The 22378-nt window shown below is 40.7% G+C and overlaps 1 protein-coding gene across 2 annotated transcripts in view; it reads right to left on the bottom strand.

The window, feature by feature from the left end:
• LOC126284570 (heparan-alpha-glucosaminide N-acetyltransferase-like) overlaps positions 1-22378 on the bottom strand; it is a 353817-nt gene that overhangs the window by 5223 nt on the left and 326216 nt on the right. For both annotated transcript variants that reach the window (XM_049983590.1, XM_049983597.1), the window contains one exon: positions 17600-17786. In XM_049983590.1, coding sequence (XP_049839547.1) covers positions 17600-17786 — 187 coding nt within the window. The remainder of the gene's footprint in view (positions 1-17599; positions 17787-22378) is intronic.

Below are 22378 nucleotides of genomic sequence, written 5' to 3'. Positions count from 1 at the left end.
TTTTTGTGTTAGGAGGAAAAAAAGAATATGACCATTAGACCTTACACCCATAGTGGAAATGCTAGCTGTGTCACCTCTTGAGATGATGCTCAGTGTCAGTAAATAGTTTTCTGCTTATAAATTTCCCCTCAATGGTAATGAGACGCCAGAGAAAAATGGCAGTCAACATACAAGGAAAATTTTGGACCAGTGCTAAGGGAAGATGGAGACACAATTCCATGTAAAGTGCATGATCTCCACAATGTCACACTTCCATACAATTTGAGAAACTTACATTCTTTCTTCCCTGCACCATTTTGTATACTCCGTCAAGAACAGTATGCTTGCCATGCAAAATAATCCTCACTGTATAGCAAAGTTTCTCATTGTGGCTGTAACAAGATAGAGTTATATCTTGAATGCTGAATATTAGCTCCAAAAACTAAGAACACAGCATTCATAGGTAATGTTCCCTACCTCATGTTCTCTTCCTTTCCCTCTAGTATAAACAATTCTACCCATATACAAGCAAATGGTAGTGAATTTTCTGCATATTATCATTCACACATGTTCATGTCCATTCACTCCATTGTAAACCAGACTTTACGTGCTTAAAATTGGTGTCTGTGAACTCTGGATAATTCCGCTATGTGGCACTATGTGAGTGATTCACTGAGTCATGCGCTGGTGGGCAGGGCTGTACAAGCCGCTGTTATAAGCTGTTCTTTGCATGGCAAAAATTTGTAATTTTAACATTTTTTAGAAAATACTTGCAGTGCCTCTTAGCAGTTAGAATTCTGGCAGTGCATTTCTTTCATTGTATTCTTCCTGTGTAAAAAATTTCAGGGTAGGTCTTGACATGTCTTATTGGACCATTCCCTTATGAGTGTCACACACAATTTACAAGCGGTTACTGTGGGACGTTCACTAGTTTTTTTAAATAACTTTTTATCACTTGGATATGTTAACCAGTTGTTATCTGATCCATGATGAAAATAAACATCAAACAGCAATGCTCAACACAAGAAAGCTATCAGGCTACTAATGCGAATGATTGCATATAACAAACATGAAAACAACCACAGATGTCAACTGTCAAATGACAAAATGGCAGAAAATTCAAATTTGTCCTTACTTCCTGGACACCCCATATAAATTTGGGAGTGAGTGATCCTCAGTGATCAATAAAGTTGTTCTTCTGCAATGGAAAACTGAAGGAGTTGGCATGTGCATTTCCCATGTATTGGTGTGAAGGGCTCAGCTGTTTTCCAGTTTTTGTGAAAAAGGGTCAGTTCAATGAATGAGCAAGTTAGGTGGATTGAGGTCTCATGCCAGAATGTGGAGACATCACTTGATGTACTCAGTGTTTGATAACAATGTGGAGGGCTTGGCAACACCCTATAGAAGATAGTATATTTGATTTGTTTCAGTGTAAACTTATGTTGTTTTTGAGTGTGTCCTTCTGCTTTTTGACTTTACACTGTTATTCTAATTTGTTTATGGAGTAGTGTTTGTTTACATTTGTAGGCGTAAATTTCGTGTGTGTGTAGACCTCTTATTATTACTTAACTTTGCGCCTATAATCTTAAATACTTTTTTGGTCAATAATTAAAGACTTTATTGTAGATTATTCAAACTTATTTGTTCATAGACTTTCCATTTGGCATTTGTTTACTTTCAGGTAACGATTTTTTAAATTCACGTAGCTCGTTAGATTACATCCATTGTAGGTTCATTATCTTACTGATTTAAGAATATAGTTTAACTAATTAATGGAAAATCTCATACAAAGATGTGAAACAATTACTAACAAAGAGATAGAGGGGCTGGCCAGTACTTACCTCAGCTCAGTACAGCCGATAGAGACACAAAAAACAACCGAAAATTTAAGCTCCTAGCTTTCGGAATAAATGTTCCTTCATCAGGGAGGAGAGAGGGGAAAGAAAGGGAAGAAGGGAAAGTAGATTTAGTTACTCACAACCCAGGTTATGAAGCAACAGGGAAAGGAAAACAGGGAAGGTAGCAAGGATGGAGGCATGGTTGTCAGAGGGAAGCCAAAGATCTTTGGCTTCCCTCTGACAACCATGCCTCCATCCTTGCTACCTTCCCTGTTTTCCTTTCCCTGTTGCTTCATAACCTGGGTTGTGAGTAACTAAATCTACTTTCCCTTCTTCCCTTTCTTTCCCCTCTCTCCTCCCTGATGAAGGAACATTTATTCCGAAAGCTAGGAGCTTAAATTTTCGGTTGTTTTTTGTGTCTCTATCGGCTGTACTGAGCTGAGGTAAGTACTGGCCAGCCCCTCTATCTCTTTGTTAGTAAGAATATAGTTTGTTGTATTAAGAGATCATTGTTTAAATTTTATTACTGTACATTGCCATGAGTACTATGTGTGGAAGCTGCCGTAGGAAGATAGAATCGGGTGTGGTATGCGGGGGATGTGGGGGTGTTTTTCATTGGGGCTCATGTAGTGGGAAATTTGACGACATTATGCTTTTGGCTCTCCCATGGAATGTAGGTTCTGTAGTATAGAAAAAAGATTCGTACAACAGGAGGAAAAGATGTGTGCCCTTCAGGCTGAACTAGATTCGGTAAAAACTGAATTAGCTAAGTTAAAGGGGGAAAAAGACTGCGGGAAATGGGAATTGGTAACAAGGAAATCGCGAAAAGGGACCAGCCATGTAGATGTTGTCGAAGTTCCAGTTATGAATAAATTCTCCTTGTTACCTGAAGTAGGAAGGGAGGAGCCAAAAACAGGAGTAGTTGAAAGTAGGGTGCAGCAGACTACTAAAATTGGTAACAGCATTAGGTCGGGAAAATCTAGTAATAGGAAAAGAAAAGTCTTGCTGCTAGGTAGCAGTCATGGGAGGGGTGTAGGCCAACTAGTGCAGGAGAAATTAGGAGCAGATTACCAGGTCACGAGTTTGTTTAAGCCAAGTGCTAGGCTTAGCCAGGTGATAGAAGACATAGGACCACTCTGTAGGGACTTTGACAAGAATGATGAGTTGATAGTAATAGGTGGGGCAGGAAACAGCCTGGCTAAGGATAGGAATTATGATATTAAGAGTGACCTGGATAAAATAGGAGCTGCAACAGGATGTACGAATGTGGGTTTTGTTGAGGAATTGCAGCGTTATGATCAGCCCTCGGTTAACCCTTCTGAGTGGCGAGTTAACAGAGAGTTGAGCGAGCAGCTGCTGGACGGTGCAAAAACACACATTTATACAGTGCCTGTTGGTAGCATTGGGAGATGGGGATACACTCGACATGGCCTGCACCTAAATAGTCTAGGAAAGGATAGATTAGCTGATTTAATTGTAGGTCGTCTAAAGGGGGCCACTAGCACTCAAGGCAAAACCCCTGTGACCCGAAAGGGCATAGGGGCACCTTTTTTAGGTTGAACAAGATGTCCAGACAGGCAGCTCTTAAAGGTAAAAAAATAAATGGTTCGAATAAAGGTAGAGGAAACAGTTGTGTTAATATATTTCACCAAAATATCAGGGGATTAAGGAACAAAATAGACGAACTAATAATTTGTTTTGAGAATATTAAAAATACAACAGAAGTTTATGTACTGTACCTGTCTGAACATATAACTACACAAATGGAAAATGTAAATATTAATGGGTATAAACTAGCAACTTATTTTTGTAGAGACAATATGGAGAAAGGAGGAGCTGCCATTTATGTTAAGGGGGAACATAGTTTTAAAAACATAGAAACCGCAAAATTCTGTGTAGAACAGCACATTGAAGTATGCGCTTGTGAGCTTAAATTGGACAGTGGTAAATTCATAATTGTGACTGTGTATAGGTCCCCACTTGGAAATTTTCAAATGGTTCTTAAAAACCTAGATCTCTTGCTGCGTTATCTGTCAGAAAAGGGAAAACACATTATCATTTGTGGAGATTTTAATGTAGATTTTCTTAAACACTCAAGCAAGAAGAACGACCTTGAACTATTACTTTGCTCTTACAATCTGACATCAGTCATTGATTTTCCTACTCGTATTGTACAAGACAGTAGCACCCTGATAGATAACATTTTCATAGACCAAGATAAATTAAAAGAAGTAAGCACCTATCCTACTAAGAACGGGCTTTCTGATCACGATGCACAGCTACTTTCAATTCATGACTTTGCTCCATACAGTAATGTGAAAAAAAAAAAATAATACGCCCAATTAACCATATAACAATTCAACAATTTAAGGAAAGCTTGAAAAGGGTAGACTGGGAGGATGTTTATCGGGAACCTGATGCAAATGTTAAATTTAACTTATTCCATGATAAACTTGTGGGTATATTTGAAAACAGTTTTCCTAAGAAATTAGTGAATCATAATTCAAATAAACTTGATAAAAAACCATGGCTGACTAAAGGGATTAAAATTTCTTGTAGCCGGAAATGGGAACTATACCAAGACACTAGAATAAGTCAAGATGAAGAAAAGCTCAACCATTATAAGAAATATTGTAATATATTAAGGAAAGTTACAAAAAAATCCAGAAGTATGTGTATCAAGTCTGAGATTAGAACCTCTGATGACAAAGTTAAAACAATATGGAATATAGTTAAAAGGGAAACAGGGCAACCAAGGTCACAGGACAACAGTATTACTGTTAAGCACAATGAAAAGCTTATAAATGAAAAATCACAGGTTGAAAATATTTTTAATAGTCATTTTATAAATGTAGTGGAAAATATAGGCACCAGCTGCTCACCAGATAGGGCAGAACTCTATATGAAAGAGGCATTCCCGGTGCAAACAAATGAAATTGAAATCCTACCCACCTCACCGTCTGAAATTAAGAACATAATAAATTCACTTAAGAATAAAAACTCACATGGAACTGATGGTATCTCCAATAGAATACTAAAATCTTGTCTACACCTGATAAGTCGAGTTCTTAGCCTCATATGTAATAGCTCATTGAATCAGGGAATATTTCCTGACAGACTGAAATATGCCATAGTTAAACCCTTGTATAAAAAAGGTGACAAGACAGACGTCAACAATTATCGCCCTATTTCACTTCTGACATCCTTCTCAAAAGTGTTTGAAATAGTAATGTACTCAAGAGTAACTTTACACATTAGTGGGAATAACGTTTTAACAAAATGTCAGTTCGGTTTTCAGAAAGGTGTTTCAACAGATAGTGCTATACATGCTTTCACTGATCAAATTTTAAATGCTCTGGATAGTAGAACATCACCAATTGGGATTTTCTGTGATCTCTCTTAGATAAGCTGAAGTACTATGGAATGAATGGTTCAGTACACAGATGGTTCACTTCATATTTAACTGGTAGAATGCAGAAGGTTGAAACAGCAAACCCACATAGTACACAAAGGGCAGCAGATTATTCAGACTGGGGATGTATCAAGAATGGGGTACCACAGGGTTCTGTCTTGGGGCCTTTATTGTTTTTAATATACACTCCTGGAAATTGAAATAAGAACACCGTGAATTCATTGTCCCAGGAAGGGGAAACTTTATTGACACATTCCTGGGGTCAGATACATCACATGATCACACTGACAGAACCACAGGCACATAGAAACAGGCAACAGAGCATGCACAATGTCGGCACTAGTACAGTGTATATCCATCTTTCGCAGCAATGCAGGCTGCTATTCTCCCATCGAGACGATCGTAGAGATGCTGGATGTAGTCCTGTGGAACGGCTTGCCATGCCATTTCCACCTGGCGCCTCAGTTTTACCAGCGTTCGTGCTGGACGTGCAGACCGCGTAGGACGACGCTTCATCCAGTCACAAACATGGTCAATGGGGGACAGATCCGGAGATCTTGCTGGCCAAGGTAGTTGACTTACACCTTCTAGAGCACATTGGATGGCACAGGATACATGCGGACGTGCATTGTCCTGTTGGAACAGCAAGTTCCCTTGCCGGTCTAGGAATGGTAGAACGATGGGTTTGATGACGGTTTGGATGTACCATGCACTATTCAGTGTCCCCTCGACGATCACCAGAGGTGTACGGCCAGTGTAGGAGATCGCTCCCCACACCATGATGCCGGGTGTTGGCCCTGTGTGCCTCGGTCGTATGCGGTCCTGACTGTGGCGCTCACCTGCACGGCGCCAAATACGCATACGACCATCATCGGCACCAAGGCAGAAGCGGCTCTCATCGCGGAAGACGACACGTCTCCATTCGTCCCTCCATTCACGCCTGTCGCGACACCACTGGAGGCGGGCTGCACGATGTTGGGGCGTGAGCGGAAGACGGCCTAACTGTGTGCGGGACCGTAGCCTAGGTTCATGGAGACGGTTGCGAATGGTCCTCGCCGATACCCCAGGAGCAACAGTGTCTCTAATTTGCTGGGAAGTGGCGGTGCGGTCCCCTACGGCACTGCGTAGGATCCTACAGTCTTGGCGTGCATCCGTGCGTCGCTGCGGTCCGGTTCCAGGTCGATGGGCACGTGCACCTTCCGCCGACCACTGGCGACAACATCGATGTACTGTGGAGACCTCACGCCCCACGTGTTGAGCAATTCGGCGGTACATCCACCCGGCCTCCCGCATGCCCACTATACGCCCTCGCTCAAAGTCCGTCAACTGCACATACCGTTCACGTCCACGCTGTCGCGGCATGCTACCAGTGTTAAAGACTGCGATGGATCTCCGTATGCCACGGAAAACTGGCTGACACTGACGGCGGCGGTGCACAAATGCTGCGCAGCTAGCGCCATTCGACGGCCAACACCGTGGTTCCTGGTGTGTCCGCTGTGCCGTGCGTGTGATCATTGCTTGTACAGCCCTCTCGCAGTGTCCGGAGCAAGTATGGTGGGTCTGACACACCGGTGTCAATGTGTTCTTTTTTCCATTTCCAGGAGTGTATGTTAATGACTTGCCTAATTATATTCATGAAGATGTAAACTTGGTTCTCTTTGCAGGTGACACAAGTATTGTAATCAAGCCTAAAAAGCAAGAATCAGCTGAGGAAAATGCAAATAATGTTTTTCAAAGAGTTATTAGGTGGTTTTCCGCAAATGGACTTTCATTGAACTTTGAAAAAACACTGTACATACAGTTCAGTACAGGGAAAGGCATAACACCGGAAATAAATATAGAGTGTGGGGGAAAATCTTTAGCTAAAGCATATTGTTCAAAATTTCTGGGTGTCTGTATTGATCAGAATTTAAACTGGAAGACACACGTTGACAATCTACTGAAACGATTGAGCTCAGCTACCTATGCTATTGGTGTCATTGCAAATTTTGGAGACAAGCACATCAGTAAGTTACCTTTCCATGCATATTTTCATTCGTTGCTTTCTTACGGTATCATCTTTTGGGGCAATTCATCACTAAGAAAGAAGGTATTTATTGCACAAAAACGTGTTATCAGAATAATGTCTGGGGCTCATCCAAGATCATCTTGTAGGCAATTATTTAAAGAATTAGGGATATTGCCAGTAGCTTCACAATATATATATATATATATATATATATATATATATATATATATATATATATATATATATATATATATATATATACAGCCTAATGAAATTTGTTGTTAGTAACCCAGATCACTTCAGATTTAATAGCACAGTCCACAGCTACAATACTAGGAGACAGGGTGACCTTCACTACCGTTCATTGAATTTGACATTGGCACAAAAGGGGGTGAAGTATACTGCCACAAAGATTTTTGGTCAATTGCCAAACAATATCAAAAGTCTGACAGACAACCAATCGGCATTCAAAAGTAAGTTAAGGGAATTCCTGAATGACAACTCCTTCTACTCCATAGATGAATTTTTAGACATAGGCCAAAGAAATACAGTAAGCATTAACCATTGTACCATATATAAGACTAACAATGATTATTTGGGATAAATGAATCTTGTGTACTTTGACACGTTCCACATCATTACGAAAGAATCGTGTTATGATCCATGGAACAAGTAATATAACTAACTAACTAACTGAAAGAAACTGGTTGGAGACTGTCTTTGTAGTGCTTGTTTTCCAATCTTGTGGTAAGACAGAGTCTTTTGAAAGACATGGATTGCTGTAGGGCATTGAGCAGTGGTATAGAAGAAGTGGCTATTTTAACCCTGCCTTCTGGCACAAAGCAAGGTTGGTGAGTGTTACTTACACTGTTAGTGTGTGCGTAGCAGTGCACAGAATTAATCTGGGTCCACCAACAAATGTTTCTGAGTATGTTTGTAGAACCATACGTCACATAATTCACACAATATACAGTGAACCAAGAATGAAGCATAACAGGCAGATTCCATATTCTTTGATTTCTGAAAGAATCTGATACAGTCCTCCACTGCAGTCTGTTAACAAAGGTCAAAGCATATGGAAGAGGTTTCCAGGTATGTGAGTAGCTCAAAGATTATTTAAGCAATAGAGCCCATAACGTTGTACTGGATGGAGAGTGTTCATCAGAGACAAGAGTATCATTGGGAGTGCGCCACAGAAGTGTGATAAGACTGTTCTTGTTCTCTATATACATAAACGATCTGGCAGTAGGGTTAGCAGCAGTCTGCAACTGTTTGCTGATGACACTGTAGTGTAAAGGAAAGCATTACCGTAGGAGGATACAGGATGACTTAGACAGAATTTATATTTGTGGTGGTGAATAGTAGCTTGCTCTAAATGTAGGATGAGCAATATGGCACCTACATCACATAGATTATAGTCCAAAAAGATGATTGGCATATGATCTACGTCAGCTGTTTCTCATCTTTGTAAATGTATTCAAACATCTTTCTTACATCTGTTTTCTTTATAAAAGTACTCTATGATTCTTTTACCAGACAGCTGTAATTAAACTGACAGTATTATGGGTGCTGCAGTGTGGGCTGCATAATGCACAGGATGCTGAAACATGTTCATTAATGAGTGTGCTTGCTTTCTTCCATCTGGTGAAAATATGGCACAGTGTAAAAGTGCAAAGAGTTAAGAAGGTTGGACTTTTCCATATGAAAGGCAATGATGTGTACTGCTGATAAAGTTGTCTTATCAGAATAGCAGCAATAGCAGTGTGCCATTGCAAGAACATCATTGATGGAAACAGCTGCAGAGAGGCCCCATGTCAATAAATATGCTAAAGAGTATGACCAGGAAATTTAAAGAAACAGGTGAATTAGGTGGTGCAGCTGGAGGGGGAGGTACCTCATTCCCATGGCAGTTGTTGAAGTTGCTGTAGCCATAACTAACCATGCAGCACATGTCTCAGTTTCTACAGTCAGTACTAAAGCTGTGCCACAGGAATTCTCTCTCCCCAGTCAGCAGTTCAAAATATTTTGTAACACATTTTAAACAGGTATATCTACAAGATTCAGAATGTGCACCAAATGGAGCCGCAACATAGGCTACAATGCCAAGACTTTGCTCTTTGGTTTTTGGTACGAATGGAAATGGATGACATGTAGCTGTGTACTATTCTTTGGACAGACAAAGCACATTTTACTCTTCATGGTGCTGTGAATACACAGACTCGTAGTATATGGGGTTCTACCCCATCACATGTTGTGCAGGAATATCCACTTCACTCAGCTTATGTGACTGTGTGGTGTGTTTTCACAAGCTCCTTTATTCTCAGCCCATTTTTCTTCAAGGAGATGACACCTTACAGACCTTTAGGTGTCTGCATGTTATATAAGGACCTCCTTGTACAACATGTGATTCCACCTTTACAAGAATGCAACTGAGTGCACACAACTATTTTTATGCAAGACAAGGTGACGCCACATGTTGCTTGCCAGGTGACAGATGTGCTTCAAGAAACCTTTAGTAATGACAGCACCAACTCTAGAGAATTTCAAGATGAGTGGCCTTCCAGATCCCCCCACCTGAATACATGTGACTTCTGGTTGTGGGAATATCTGAAGGATTGTGTATCAGGTAAGTAGCCAGACTCTTCCTGATCTGAAGGATAGCATACAATGGCATGTTACTCTGATTGCTCTAGATATGCTGCAAACAACTGTCAATGATGCCACGTTGTGGATGCAGTATGTTGCTGAGTCAGGAGAACACACTTAATGCATGTTGTAACTTGTCACCATATGCTAATAAATGTGCCAGAATCACAGTTATCATGTATCTGATCATTCCTCCCCTTTTCCTGCCCCCACACCATGTTCTGACATGCCTGCATTGCCATATTTTTACTTAGTGGCAGAAAGCAAAACGATTTTTTTTTCTTTCAGCACACACCATGAGGGCACCAATTAATAAACACACCTATGGTGTTTCAGCATCCTGCAATGTATATAGCTTACACTGCAGGAGTTGGAACACCATCAGTTTAATTATAACCACCTGGTATTACTACCATGAAAAAATATAGATGGTGGCAAGTATCAATCTTATTGTCAGGAAAGGAATGCAGACATCACTCAGTAACAGATTCATTAAGATTTTCTCTACTTGGCTTTGACTCTTTACACAAAAAATACAAATTTATCATCATCATGAAAATGAGAAAAATCTTTCTTACACCACTTTTATTTGTAACCTCTCAGAAGTTTCCCTTGTTGTCATGCTCCACGCCTCACATGGTCATTCGCATTACAAAGGGTACTGATTGTTGAACCAAATGGTGTTTTTAGGAGTACGAACATAAATGTGGTTGCAGATCAGTTTATTTGGAGGCCAGCAATAGCACTCAAGAATGTCATTTACAAAACTAAATTATCATCTCTGGGTGGCAGTGTCCTTAAAATGAAAGTACAGTTTTGCCGACTAACTTCACACCCGCTATAGTTGTCATGCTAATTGCTAAACACGTATATGACTGTTTACTGGTTAGTGAGTATATCAAGCATTCAATGCAAAGTACAATTTGTTTTTTCAACTACATTTACAGATACACAAACTTGGGACATTATGAACTATAATGCTCATGTTCTTACTTCATTTATGTGGTTGTGAAATGGAAAGACACTAAGGATGCAATTCTTTTGATGACAAAACACAAAATGTCAGCATCCAGTTTCAACATCAGAACAAAACTGGGAATGATAGAGAGGATTAAACTAGCCTGTATTTTGGATTATAATAAAAACAAAGCTAGTACATACACCAGTGATCAGTTAATAATTAACATTCCTTTTGAAAGGATTCACATAAAAGTGGTGGAAGAAAGATTTTTCTCATTTTCATGATGATGAAAAAACTCAAAGCCTACTAGAAAAAAATCTTAAAGGATCTGTTACTGAACTGGCAGCAGCTATGATAAATAAAGGAAGCCCAGTTGAATCAGAATCCACTCATATCAGTCCACCTGTAAACAGGTTCAGGGAAGACACTTTTCCAAATTGATTGTCTACAGAAATGTCAAAATGGTGTCAGAGGAGATTTAAGATTTGTGCAGAACCAAGCAAAGCAAGATTTAGGAAAGTAGTAAGAAAAGACACCTGGTACCAGAGTGTGATATAGGATTTAGTTTCTCAAAATACATCAAAATTTTTCATACTAAGATAAAAGTAACTAAGTAATCTCAAGTAAGAAAACAAAGTTTGCAAACTGTTTTATTCTTACTACCAACAATTTCCAATCTTACTACCAACAATTTCCAAGTCTATGTTCAATTAGGAAGTGAAAGAGAAAAAAGTTTTTCTTGTGAAATCAATAGGTTTTCATTTCAACATAAAGAAAATGTCACTGACGTAAGACTATGTTACAGTGTAGTATATAAAATAGAAAGAAATTTCCACATGGGAAAAATATATTAAAAACAAAGATTCCAAGACTTACAAACACACACACAGAATTTCTAGCTTTCGCAACCAACGGTTGCTTCTTCAGGAAAGAGGGAAGGAGAGGGAAAGACGAAAGGATGTGGGTTTTAAGGGAGAGGGTAAGGAGTCATTCCAATCCCGGGAGAGGAAAGACTTACCTTAGGGGGAAAAAAGGACAGGTGTACACTCGCACAAACACACATATCCATCTGCACATACACAGACACAAGCAGACATATGTAAAGGCAAAGAGTTCGGGCAGAGATGTCAGTCAAGGCGGAGGTACAGAGGCAAAGAAGTTGTTGAAAGACAGGTAGGTATCAGCGGCGGCTACTTGAAATTAGTGGAGGTTGAGGGCTGGTGGATATCGAGAAGAGAGGATATACTGAAGGGCGAGTTCCCATCTCCGGAGTTCGGATAGGTTGGTGTTGGTGGGAAGTATCCAGATAACCCGGACGGTGTAACACTGTGCCAAGATGTGCTGGCCGTGCACCAAGGCATGTTTAGCCACAGGGTGATCCTCATTACCAACAAACACTGTCTGCCTGTGTCCATTCAAGCGAATGGACAGTTTGTTGCTGGTCATTCCCACATAGAAAGCATCACAGTGTAGGCAGGTCAGTTGGTAAATCACGTGGGTGCTTTCACACGTGGCTCTTCCTTTGATCGTGTACACCTTCCGGGTTACAGGACTGGAGTAGGTGGTGGTGGGAGGGTGCATAGGACAGGTTTTACATCGGGGGCGGTTACAAGGGTAGGAGCCAGAGGGTAGAGAAGGTGGTTTGGGGATTTCATAGGGATGAACCAAGAGGTTACGAAGGTTAGGTGGACGGCGAAAAGACACTCTTGGTGGAGTGGGGAGGATTTAATGAAGGATGGATCTCATTTCGGGGCACTTTTAGGGTTCTTCTGTGAGAGGTTCTGGGTTTGAGGGGATGAGGAAGTGGCTCTGGTTATTTGCTTCTGTACCAGGTCGGGAGGGTAGTTGCTTTCAGTTTGTTGGTGTAATGGTTCAGGGATTCAGGACTGGAGCAGATTCGTTTGCCACGAAGGCCTAGGCTATAGGGAAGGGACCGTTTGATATGGAATGGGTGGCAGCTGTCATAATGGAGGTACTGTTGCTTGTTGGTGGGTTTGATGTGGACGGATGTGTGAAGCTGGCCATTGGACAGATGGAGGTCAATGTTAAGAAAAGTGGCATGGGATTTGGAGTAGGACCAGATGAATCTGATGTAACCAAAGGAGTTGAGGTTGGAGAGGAAATTCAGGAGTTGTTCTTCACTGTGAGTCCAGATCATGAAGATGTCGTCAATAAATCTGTACCAAACTTTGGGTTGGCAGGCTTGGGTAACCAAGAAGGCTTCCTCTTAGCGACCCATAAATAGGTTGGCATACGAGGGGGCCATCCTAGTACCCATGGCTGTTCCCTTTAATTGTTGGTATGTCTGGCCTTCAAAAGTGAAGAAGTTGTGGGTCAGGATGAAGCTGGCTAAGGTGACGAGTAAAGAGGTTTTAGGTAGGGTGGCAGGTGATCGGTGTGTAAGGAAGTGCTCCATTGCAGTGGGGCCCTGGACGTGCGGGATATTTGTGTATAGGGAAGTGGCAAAATGGTTACAAGGATGGTTTATGGGGGTAACAGACTGGGTAAGGATTCCAGGCGTTCAAGAAAGTGGTTGGTGTCTTTGATGAATGATGGGAGACTGCATGTAATGGGTTGAAGGTGTTGATCTACATAGGCAGAGATACGTTCTGTGGGGGCTTGGTAACCAACTACAATGGGGCGGCCGGGATGTTTGGGTTTGTGAATTTTAGGAAGTAGGTAGAAGGTAGGAGTGCGAGGTGTCAGTGGGTTCAGGAGTTTGATGGAGTCAGGTGAAAGGTTTTGTAAGGGGCCTAAGGTTCTGAGGATTTCTTGAAGCTCCGCCTGGACATCAGGAATGGGATTACCTTGGCAAACTTTGTATGTAGAGTTGTCTGAAAGCTGACGCAGTCCCTCAGCCACATACTCCCGACGATCAAGTACCACGGTTGTGGAACCCTTGTCAGCCGGAAGAATGATGATGGATCGGTCTACTTTCAGATCACGGATAGCCTGGGCTTCGGCTGTGGTGATGTTGGGAGTAGGATTAACGTTTTCGAGAAAGATTGAGAGGCAAGGCTGGAAGTGAGAAATTCCTGGAAGGTTTGGAGAAGGGTGATTTTGAGGAAGAGGAGGTGGGTCCCGCTGTGATGGAGGACAGAACTGTTCCAGGCAGGGTTCAATTTGGATAGTGTCTTGGGGAGTTGGATCATTAGGAGTGGGATCAGGATTGTTTTTCTTCGTGGCAAAGTGATGTTTCCAGCAGAGACTACGAGTGTAGGACAGTAAATCTTTGACAAGGGCAGTTTGGTTGAACCTGGGAGTGGGGCTGAAGGTGAGGCCTTTGGATAGGACAGAGGTTTCGGATTGGGAGAGAGGTTTGGAGGAAAGGTTAAGTACTGAATTGGGGTGTTGTGGTTCCAGATTGTGTTGACTAGAATTTTGAGGTGTTGGGGGGAGTGGAGCTGGAAGTGGGAGATTGAGTAGATGGGAGAGACTGGGTCTGTGTGCAATGAGAGGAGGTTGAGGTTTGTTGGAAAGGTTGTGGAGGGTGAGTGAGTTGCCTTTCCGGAGGTGGGAAACCAGGAGATTGGATAGTTTTTTGAGGTAGAGGGTGGCATGCTGTTCTAATTTGCAGTTGGCCTGTAGGAGGATGCTATGAACAGCCGGTGTGGATGTGGGAGAGGAAAGATTGAGGACTTTGATTTGGGATAGGAGTTGACGGGTGTGTTCATTGGCCGAGTCGATGTATAGGTGAAGGATTAGGCGGGTGAGGGCTATGGATTGTGCAGTTTGGAACTGGTATAAGGACTGATGGAAAGAAGGATTACAGCCAGAGATGGGAACTTTAAGTGTGAGGCCTTTGGGGGTAATGCCAAATGTCAGACAAGCCTGAGTAAATAAAATATGGGAGCGTGATCTGGCTAGGGTGAAGGCATGTTTGCGGAGGGAATGTAAATAAAATTTAATGGGGTCGTTGTAGAGATGTTGTCAGGTTGACATGGTATTAGAAAGTGGAAGGGTAATATGAGGTTAAAGTGAAAAGAAATAGAAATATATATAGGGAGAGATAAAGGTGTGAAAAAAGTCGAAAAAGTGTTGGTTTGAGATGAGCCATGTTGATCCTGTGCTGAACTTAGGTTGGTGAACAACAATGGGTGCAAAGGTTAGGTAGTTGTGTTGTCTCCAAAACACGTTAAAGGGTGGGGAAATTCAGGAAAATTTCGAAAAAAAATTTCGAAAAAAGTCTCGAAAAAAAATTTTTCTATAAAAGTTTCGAAAAAAAAATTTCCCGAAAAAATTTTTCGAAAAAAATGCATGTAAATGTATTCAAAGGGCTGTTTATGTACTGTCAGGTTATGAAAATGAGGCTAACAATGGTTTGATGAAGAAATAATAACGTTTAAACCTGTGGGAAGCTGCTAAAAAATGATCGGTTATGTGGGAAAAACGGGAATGGAAATAAAACGAAAGTTGTTGGAAATAGCTGAGATGGTTGTTTAATGGATGAAAGGAACTGAAGCTGTGAAGTAGTATTCATGAGTTTACACGTAATGTTTGTAAACTTGGAACAGTAGATTTTATGGCAGCGGTTATGTTGAAAGCGTTAAAAATTTTTAGGTTATGCTTTGGAAGTAAATTACGTATTATTGAGTATAATTAGGCAGGATAAAATGTATGGTAGATTAAGGAAAAAGGGAAGATGAATACAAAGTGAAACTACTTGAACAAACAAAAAGAGAAAGTAGATGATAGAGAAGATTTCGAAATGCAACAGAGACAATAACAAACGTAATTGTTGGGTTCAAATTAACGATGATGTAAATAAAATAGAAAGAAACTTCCACATGGGAAATATATATTAAAAACAAAGATTCCAAGACTTACCAAGCGGGAAAGCGCCGGTAGATAGGCACAGTAAATAAAACACACAAACACACGCACAGAATTTTGAGCTTTCGCAACCGACGGTTGCTTCTTCGGGAAAGAGGGAAGGAGAGGGAAAGACGAAAGGATGTGGGTTTTAAGGGAGAGGGTAAGGAGTCATTCCAATCCCGGGAGTGGAAAGACTTACCTTAGGGGGAAAAAAGGACAGGTGTACACTCGCACACACACACATATCCATCCGCACATACACAGACACAAGCAGACATTTGTAAAGGCAAAGAGTTCGGGCAGAGATGTCAGTCGAGTCGGAAGTACAGAGTCAAAGAAGTTGTTGAAAGACAGGTGAGGTATGAGCGGCGGCTACTTGAAATTAGCGGAGGTTGAGGGCTGGCGGATATCGAGAAGAGAGGATATACTGAAGGGCGAGTTCCCATCTCCGGAGTTCGGATAGGTTGGTGTTGGTGGGAAGTATCCAGATAACCCGGACGGTGTAACACTGTGCCAAGATGTGCTGGCCGTGCACCAAGGCATGTTTAGCCACAGGGTGATCCTCATTACCAACAAACACTGACTGCCTGTGTCCATTCATGCGAATGGACAGTTTGTTGCTGGTCATTCCCACATAGAAAGCATCACAGTGTAGGCAGGTCAGTTGGTAAATCACGTGGGTGCTTTCAAACGTGGTTCTTCCTTTGATCGTATACACCTTCCGGGTTACAGGACTGGAGTAGGTGGTGGTGGGAGGGTGCATAGGACAGGTTTTACACCGGGGGCGGTTACAAGGGTAGGAGCCAGAGGGTAGGGAAGGTGGTGTGGGGATTTCATAGGGATGAACCAAGAGGTTATGAAGGTTAGGTGGATGGCGGAAAGACACTCTTGGTGGAGTGGGGAGATGTTTTGCGTCTAGGTCTACTACAAGGGAGGGTAAGGGGTTGGGAGCAGGGGTTGTGTAGGGATGAATGTCACCTGTGCCATGTCCAAGACATCGGTGTATGGCCCCCTTTCTCTCATCAAGCAAACAGTGACACATTGCAGATACCTTCATATGTTGCAGTTGTGTTTGTTGCCATAACTGACTGCTCATTATCAAGCTTTCATCTTTCAATAGGATGGGGTTCAACCTCACTGGAGTATAATTGTCTGTACCTTTCTCAACAGAGAACTGCCACATAGCTGGATATCACACAACAGTGTTGGTGAAGTTTCCCTGTTGCCATGACCCTCCAGGTTATCAGAACTCATGCCATGTGATTTCTTTCTGTAGGGTTATGTTAAGGACTATATTGATGTACTGCCAGTGCCAACAACACTGCAAGAACTGCAGCAACACATCACTGCTACTGTGACAGGCGTTTACAGAACCTTGCAAGTGGACATGTGGACAAAACTGGATTACTGTTCGAATTTGTGCTGGGTGACCAAGGATGCACACATTGAACATTTGTAGAATGTCCCAGAAACATGATGACAGTATCTATCTTTTCATGTACAACCCACCTCTGTACAACATACACTTGTAAATAAACAGGGATTTGAAACCCAATGAATCATTTATGCTGACCATGTACTGTTCTAGATATCAAAAGGCAAGCTAGAGAGCTCCTTCTCTGTTCAAAAAAATTGTAAATTGGATTTCTTATCTGAATATAAGATTATAAGTGAATGTTATCCTTATTATCAGCTTCATTTGTGCGTCTTATTTTATGTAACTAAGTATACACATTTCATGACACAGTAAATGAGAAAAATTATGCTTCGTACTGGCATATGTCATCTATGTCAGCAAGCCACATCAGAAGAAAAAAAAACACATATAGACACACACACACACACAATCTATTTATTCAAGTATTTAACTTTGTGTTTTATTTCCATATAAAATGAGGAAATTACTTTGTGATTAAGACACACTTTCCATAATTGCTTACCACAGATTCTTGTTCACGGGTATCCAGCCATCTTCTTTGCTGGCCAAGCATAATATTGCTCCAATTATTCCACAAATAGTACCCCAAGAAAGCCACCGAAGAATCCTTGACTTCCATTCCCAGAAGAGTATTAGTGTTGTTCCAGCTTGGACTCCAAGAATGACTTGAAAAATACTAGTGATACAGCCTGCAACGAACAAAGAAGACAGCACTTTTAAATATTTCTATAAAAGATTATATAGTGGTCTCCTCTAAAAATATTAAGTGATGGGCAGAGTTTTTCTGTTTCATCCCCCCCCCCCAGTGTATATTTTGAGCAGCAAGTCATGAGTTCCTGTTTCCACACTCAACATTCTAATTAAAAGGCCGGCGGTTCTAGGTCCTTCAGTCCAGAACCACACTGCTGCTACGGTTGAAGGTTCGAATCCTGCCTCAGGCATGGATGTGTGTGATGTCGTTAGGCTAGTTAGGTTTAAGTAGTTCTAAGTCTAGGGGACTGATGACTTCAGATGTTAAGTCCCATAGTGCTTAGAGCCATTTGAATCTAATTAAAAACTTCTGAGATATTAAAATTCATTTTTTAATAGCTGTATTTATAATAAAAATTGGCACTGAAGGTAGAAAGAGACATAAAAAATCAGACCTTTCTTTCAAAATACCTTCATAAGGAATGGAGAACCCTACTATATTCTTTCTATTCAATTTTTTTAAATTAATGTCTTGTATCTCTGCTCCAAATACTCTTCTCTTCTTAGTATTGCAGTGTTATATTTAACACTCCTAAATCATCCTGGACTTCCAAAAACAAACTGTTCTTGCTTCTGTTTTTTCAAATGTAGCTGAAATGTTGCTTTGGTAGACTGATTTCTGATAATCTTTAAATGTGGCAGGAAAGTTAATTTTGCTTTCTCACATTATATTCTCTATTGATTAAAAATGCATTTCTGAGAATTTTTGGAACCTACCACGGTTCTTTGCATAATCCAAGAGCAAGTTGTAGTAAAAGCGTTTGTGATTTAGTCACTGTTGCAGATATTATAACTAAGATATTGTGTTACATCTAGTTTTCCCTTATATTATCTGAATTTATCATAAATTAGCTCTGTTTTTGAGTTTTCTAACAACTATAATTAACCTCAAAAACATTTTAGTAAACTAGTAATTTTTACCACAAGTTTTTGTGTTGCCATAATAGAAATCTTCTTTTGTGTATCTGTTAAATTATTGTAGGGAATTATCCACTTTTTAGCTCAACAGATTAAAAGATAATCAATGGGCTTAATTTATATTTATTTGTTCACTGCCTTGTAATACATTGCACCAGCCATAATGCAAGCCCTCTGTGAATGCTGTTCTCAGACATGGGATGAGTTGGTTGACATTCATATGCTGCTGGAAATCGCAGTGACTACTGTCAAACAATTGGTGGCTACTGCGAACCCAAGTGTTGGAAGAACTCCTGCGAGACATGTACCTTTGATACGGGTACCAAAGGTACCTCAAGGACTCAGGGTATTGTACCAAACCCCCTAATCAGCAAATTTGAGATGCTGTCTTTCACAGAAACTGAGGCAGTGGGATTCACTTCACCTGTTTTGGTGAAACCTGTTTTGTCTGGTGTCAAGAGGAGGGAAAACACAAAAGTGGAGGGCCTATTAATCATTGGCAGTTCAAATGTATGGCGAATTGTGGTACCTGTTAGGAAAACGGCAGCAAGAGACAGAAAATGACACCAGGTACACTCAGTATGTATGCCTGGGGCCCTCATTCAACATGTTAAAGAGGCTATTCCAGAAGCCACTGACGAAACAGAGTGCAACCAACTACAGATTGTGGTGCATATTGGAAAAATGATGCCTGTAATCTGGTTCTGACCTCATATTTAGGTCATTCCAGGGCTCGGCAGAGAAGATTGAGAAGATTAGCCCTGCACGTGGAGTTTCAACAAATCTCACACTCTGCAGTATTGTCGGCAGAAATTATCATGGCCCTTTGGTTCTTAGTTGAGTGGAAGGACTGAGCCAGACTTCTGTGATGAGCTAGTCTGTGACTTCTTGGACTTGTACCATAGAGTTGGAAACTGTAGGGTCCCCCAAAATGGCTGAGATGTGTGCTACACACTTGAGGGTGCTACTCAGGTAGCTGACTGTGCATTGGCACACACAAGGGTTTTTCAGGGCATGATTCTCCACCCAATCCAAATAATGATGGCTATAGAAACCCAGAAGTATCACTGTAAGATTGAAGGAAATGCCTCCCACAGGAGAGAGTATTACAATTCAAATGGTAAACTATCAAAGCAATTACAAAAAAGTGCCAGAGTTTGAAGCACTCATAAAAAGCAGTGAAGCTCACATAATACTAGGTCACAGAAAGCTAGATGAAACCTGAAATTTATAGCATTGATATTTTTGGGTATAAGGCTAATGGGATATGGAGGTGGTGTTTTTGTCACAGTAAACAAGAAACTTAAATTCACTGAGATCGAAATTGAACCTGTATATGAGAGTGTTTGGGCAAGATTCAGTATCAGGAGTGGACATAAAATGATAATTAGATCATTCTACCACCACTGAACTCATTCCCTGATGTAACCAAAAACTTTAGATAAAACCTCAATTCACTTGTAAGTGTGTTCCCCAGTCATAATGTAATCATTGGTGGAGACTTTAATCATCCAACAATTAATTGAGAAATCACAGTTTTGTTAGTGGTTTGAGTGAGGACATTTTGTGGAAACATTACTAAATGCCTTCTCTGAAAACTACCTAGAACAAATAGTTAGGAAACCCACTCATGATGGAAATATACTGAATCTAATGGCAATGAATAGACCTGAACTCTTTGAGGATGTCCACATTGAAACTGGTGTCAGTGACAATGATGCAGTTACAGTGATTACCAAAGTACAAAAGACAACTAAACTATGCAGAAAGATATTATGTTCAGCAAACTAGATAAAAAAGAAAAACAGTATTGTCATATCTCAATGAGGAACTTGAAACTTTCTGCACAGGACAGGAGCATGAAGAGGAACTAAGGCTCAAGTTTAAAAGAATAATTGACCATGGAGTGGATAGATCAGTCCATAATGGTGGACCAAGAAGATGGCGGCTAGTGTTGATATACATAGTGTTCGTGCGGAAAAAAGTGAAAATTACACTGATAAAAGCAGCGTGTGCACGAATTGTAGTGATGAAATCAGAAAGTTAAATGATCGTTTAAGTAGTGTGCAACTAACCATTAACACTCTGATGAGCGAACTAAAAAAACTCACCGCCAGAATGTGTGAACCTACGTCAAACTTGCCTCACAGTAACCACGAAATTCCAGGCAAAGTGAAAAACAAAGTGCCTCATTCTCAACAAAGGTTATTGTATGAGCCTAATACTGCGTTCACCAGCAGATTCAGTGTGCAATCAACCGTGCAAGGTAAGAAACAATGTGCATGTGATAAAACTAACTTCCGAGCTGAATATGAAAATACAAATACGCGAAGTGATACATCCAAAAGAATGCCTAACAACTCAACTACTGTTATGAAAGGAAATGAAACTGAAAGACCCGAACACTTGCATGCCACAAATATCAAGTATTTGTCCAGCGCTGATACTAAACTGTTTGGCCATAACGACGGTGAACCCTCTAACCAGGCAGAGATCCCTAAACGAAGAAAAGTAGTTTTGATGGCAGACAGTCATGGTCGTGGATTTGCTCGCCTTCTGAGCGGTCAGTCCAGTTTACAAACAATCGCTTACATAAAGCCTGGTGCTTCTATGTCGGAAGTTTGCAATCATGTGCGATCCACAGACGTTACTGACTTATCCTCTGAAGACTTTGTTGTGCTAATTGGTGGGTCAAATGACGTATATAAAAACGAAACCCACAAAGCAAAACAAGAACTAAAAAGGTGCTTAGGACAGTTGACACACACAAATGTTTTAGTGCTGAACATTCCACATCGGCATGACTTACCTTCTTGGTCATGCGTAAATAAAGAAATAATCAATGCCAACCAACAAATTTCATTACTTTGCAAACATTTCAGAAATGTAGAACTCGTAAATGTTAATAATATTGGGTGCAGATTCCACACATTACATGGATTGCATGTTAACAACATGGGGAAAAAACTGCTCGTTGGAAAAATCGAATAAATTATCACCAAGAGGCATCAAACACTCAAAAGAAAAATCATCCTGGATTGGCCCCCCAAATATTCGAAGGAAACAACGCCAGCAAAACCTCACTCACCAACATCAACAACAAAAGAAGGAACTAGGTGCCTCCAATATCCAGGCACAGTGAATGCAGTAACAGCTCTACCAATTGCAGACCCAACTCTATCACCAGCAGTAATATTATCAACAGTAAGAGCAACAGCTGAACAACTACCAGCGGAGCCAGACACAGAAGAAAATTCTGCTGCAGATGATAATAGAAGAATATATGCAGTCGGGAAAAGAAAAGCAGTACTTCCAGCACACCTGAATGATTTTTTATTGACAAGGTAAAGGTAAGTGATCAATTAAATATGCCAAAGCCTAACAAACCCTTTAATTTCATGCTGATTCATCAAAATGTCCAATCATTGCTAAACAAATTAAGTGAAGTTGAAATTTTATGTACTGATGAGCTAAAAAACATTTCTGTAGTGTGTATAACCGAACACTGGCTGCCTAAAGATGCAATGTCAGTCACAAAACTTGCAGACTTCAATCTTTCTTCATCATTTTGTAGAATTACATCCAGTCATGGAGGTTCATGTATATTTGTTAA

The sequence above is a fragment of the Schistocerca gregaria genome, chromosome 1 (genome assembly GCF_023897955.1).
Source record: "Schistocerca gregaria isolate iqSchGreg1 chromosome 1, iqSchGreg1.2, whole genome shotgun sequence".
Taxonomy (NCBI): domain Eukaryota; kingdom Metazoa; phylum Arthropoda; class Insecta; order Orthoptera; family Acrididae; genus Schistocerca; species Schistocerca gregaria.
The sequence above is the reverse complement of the archived record's forward strand: the minus strand, read 5'-3'. Positions and strand labels throughout refer to the sequence as shown.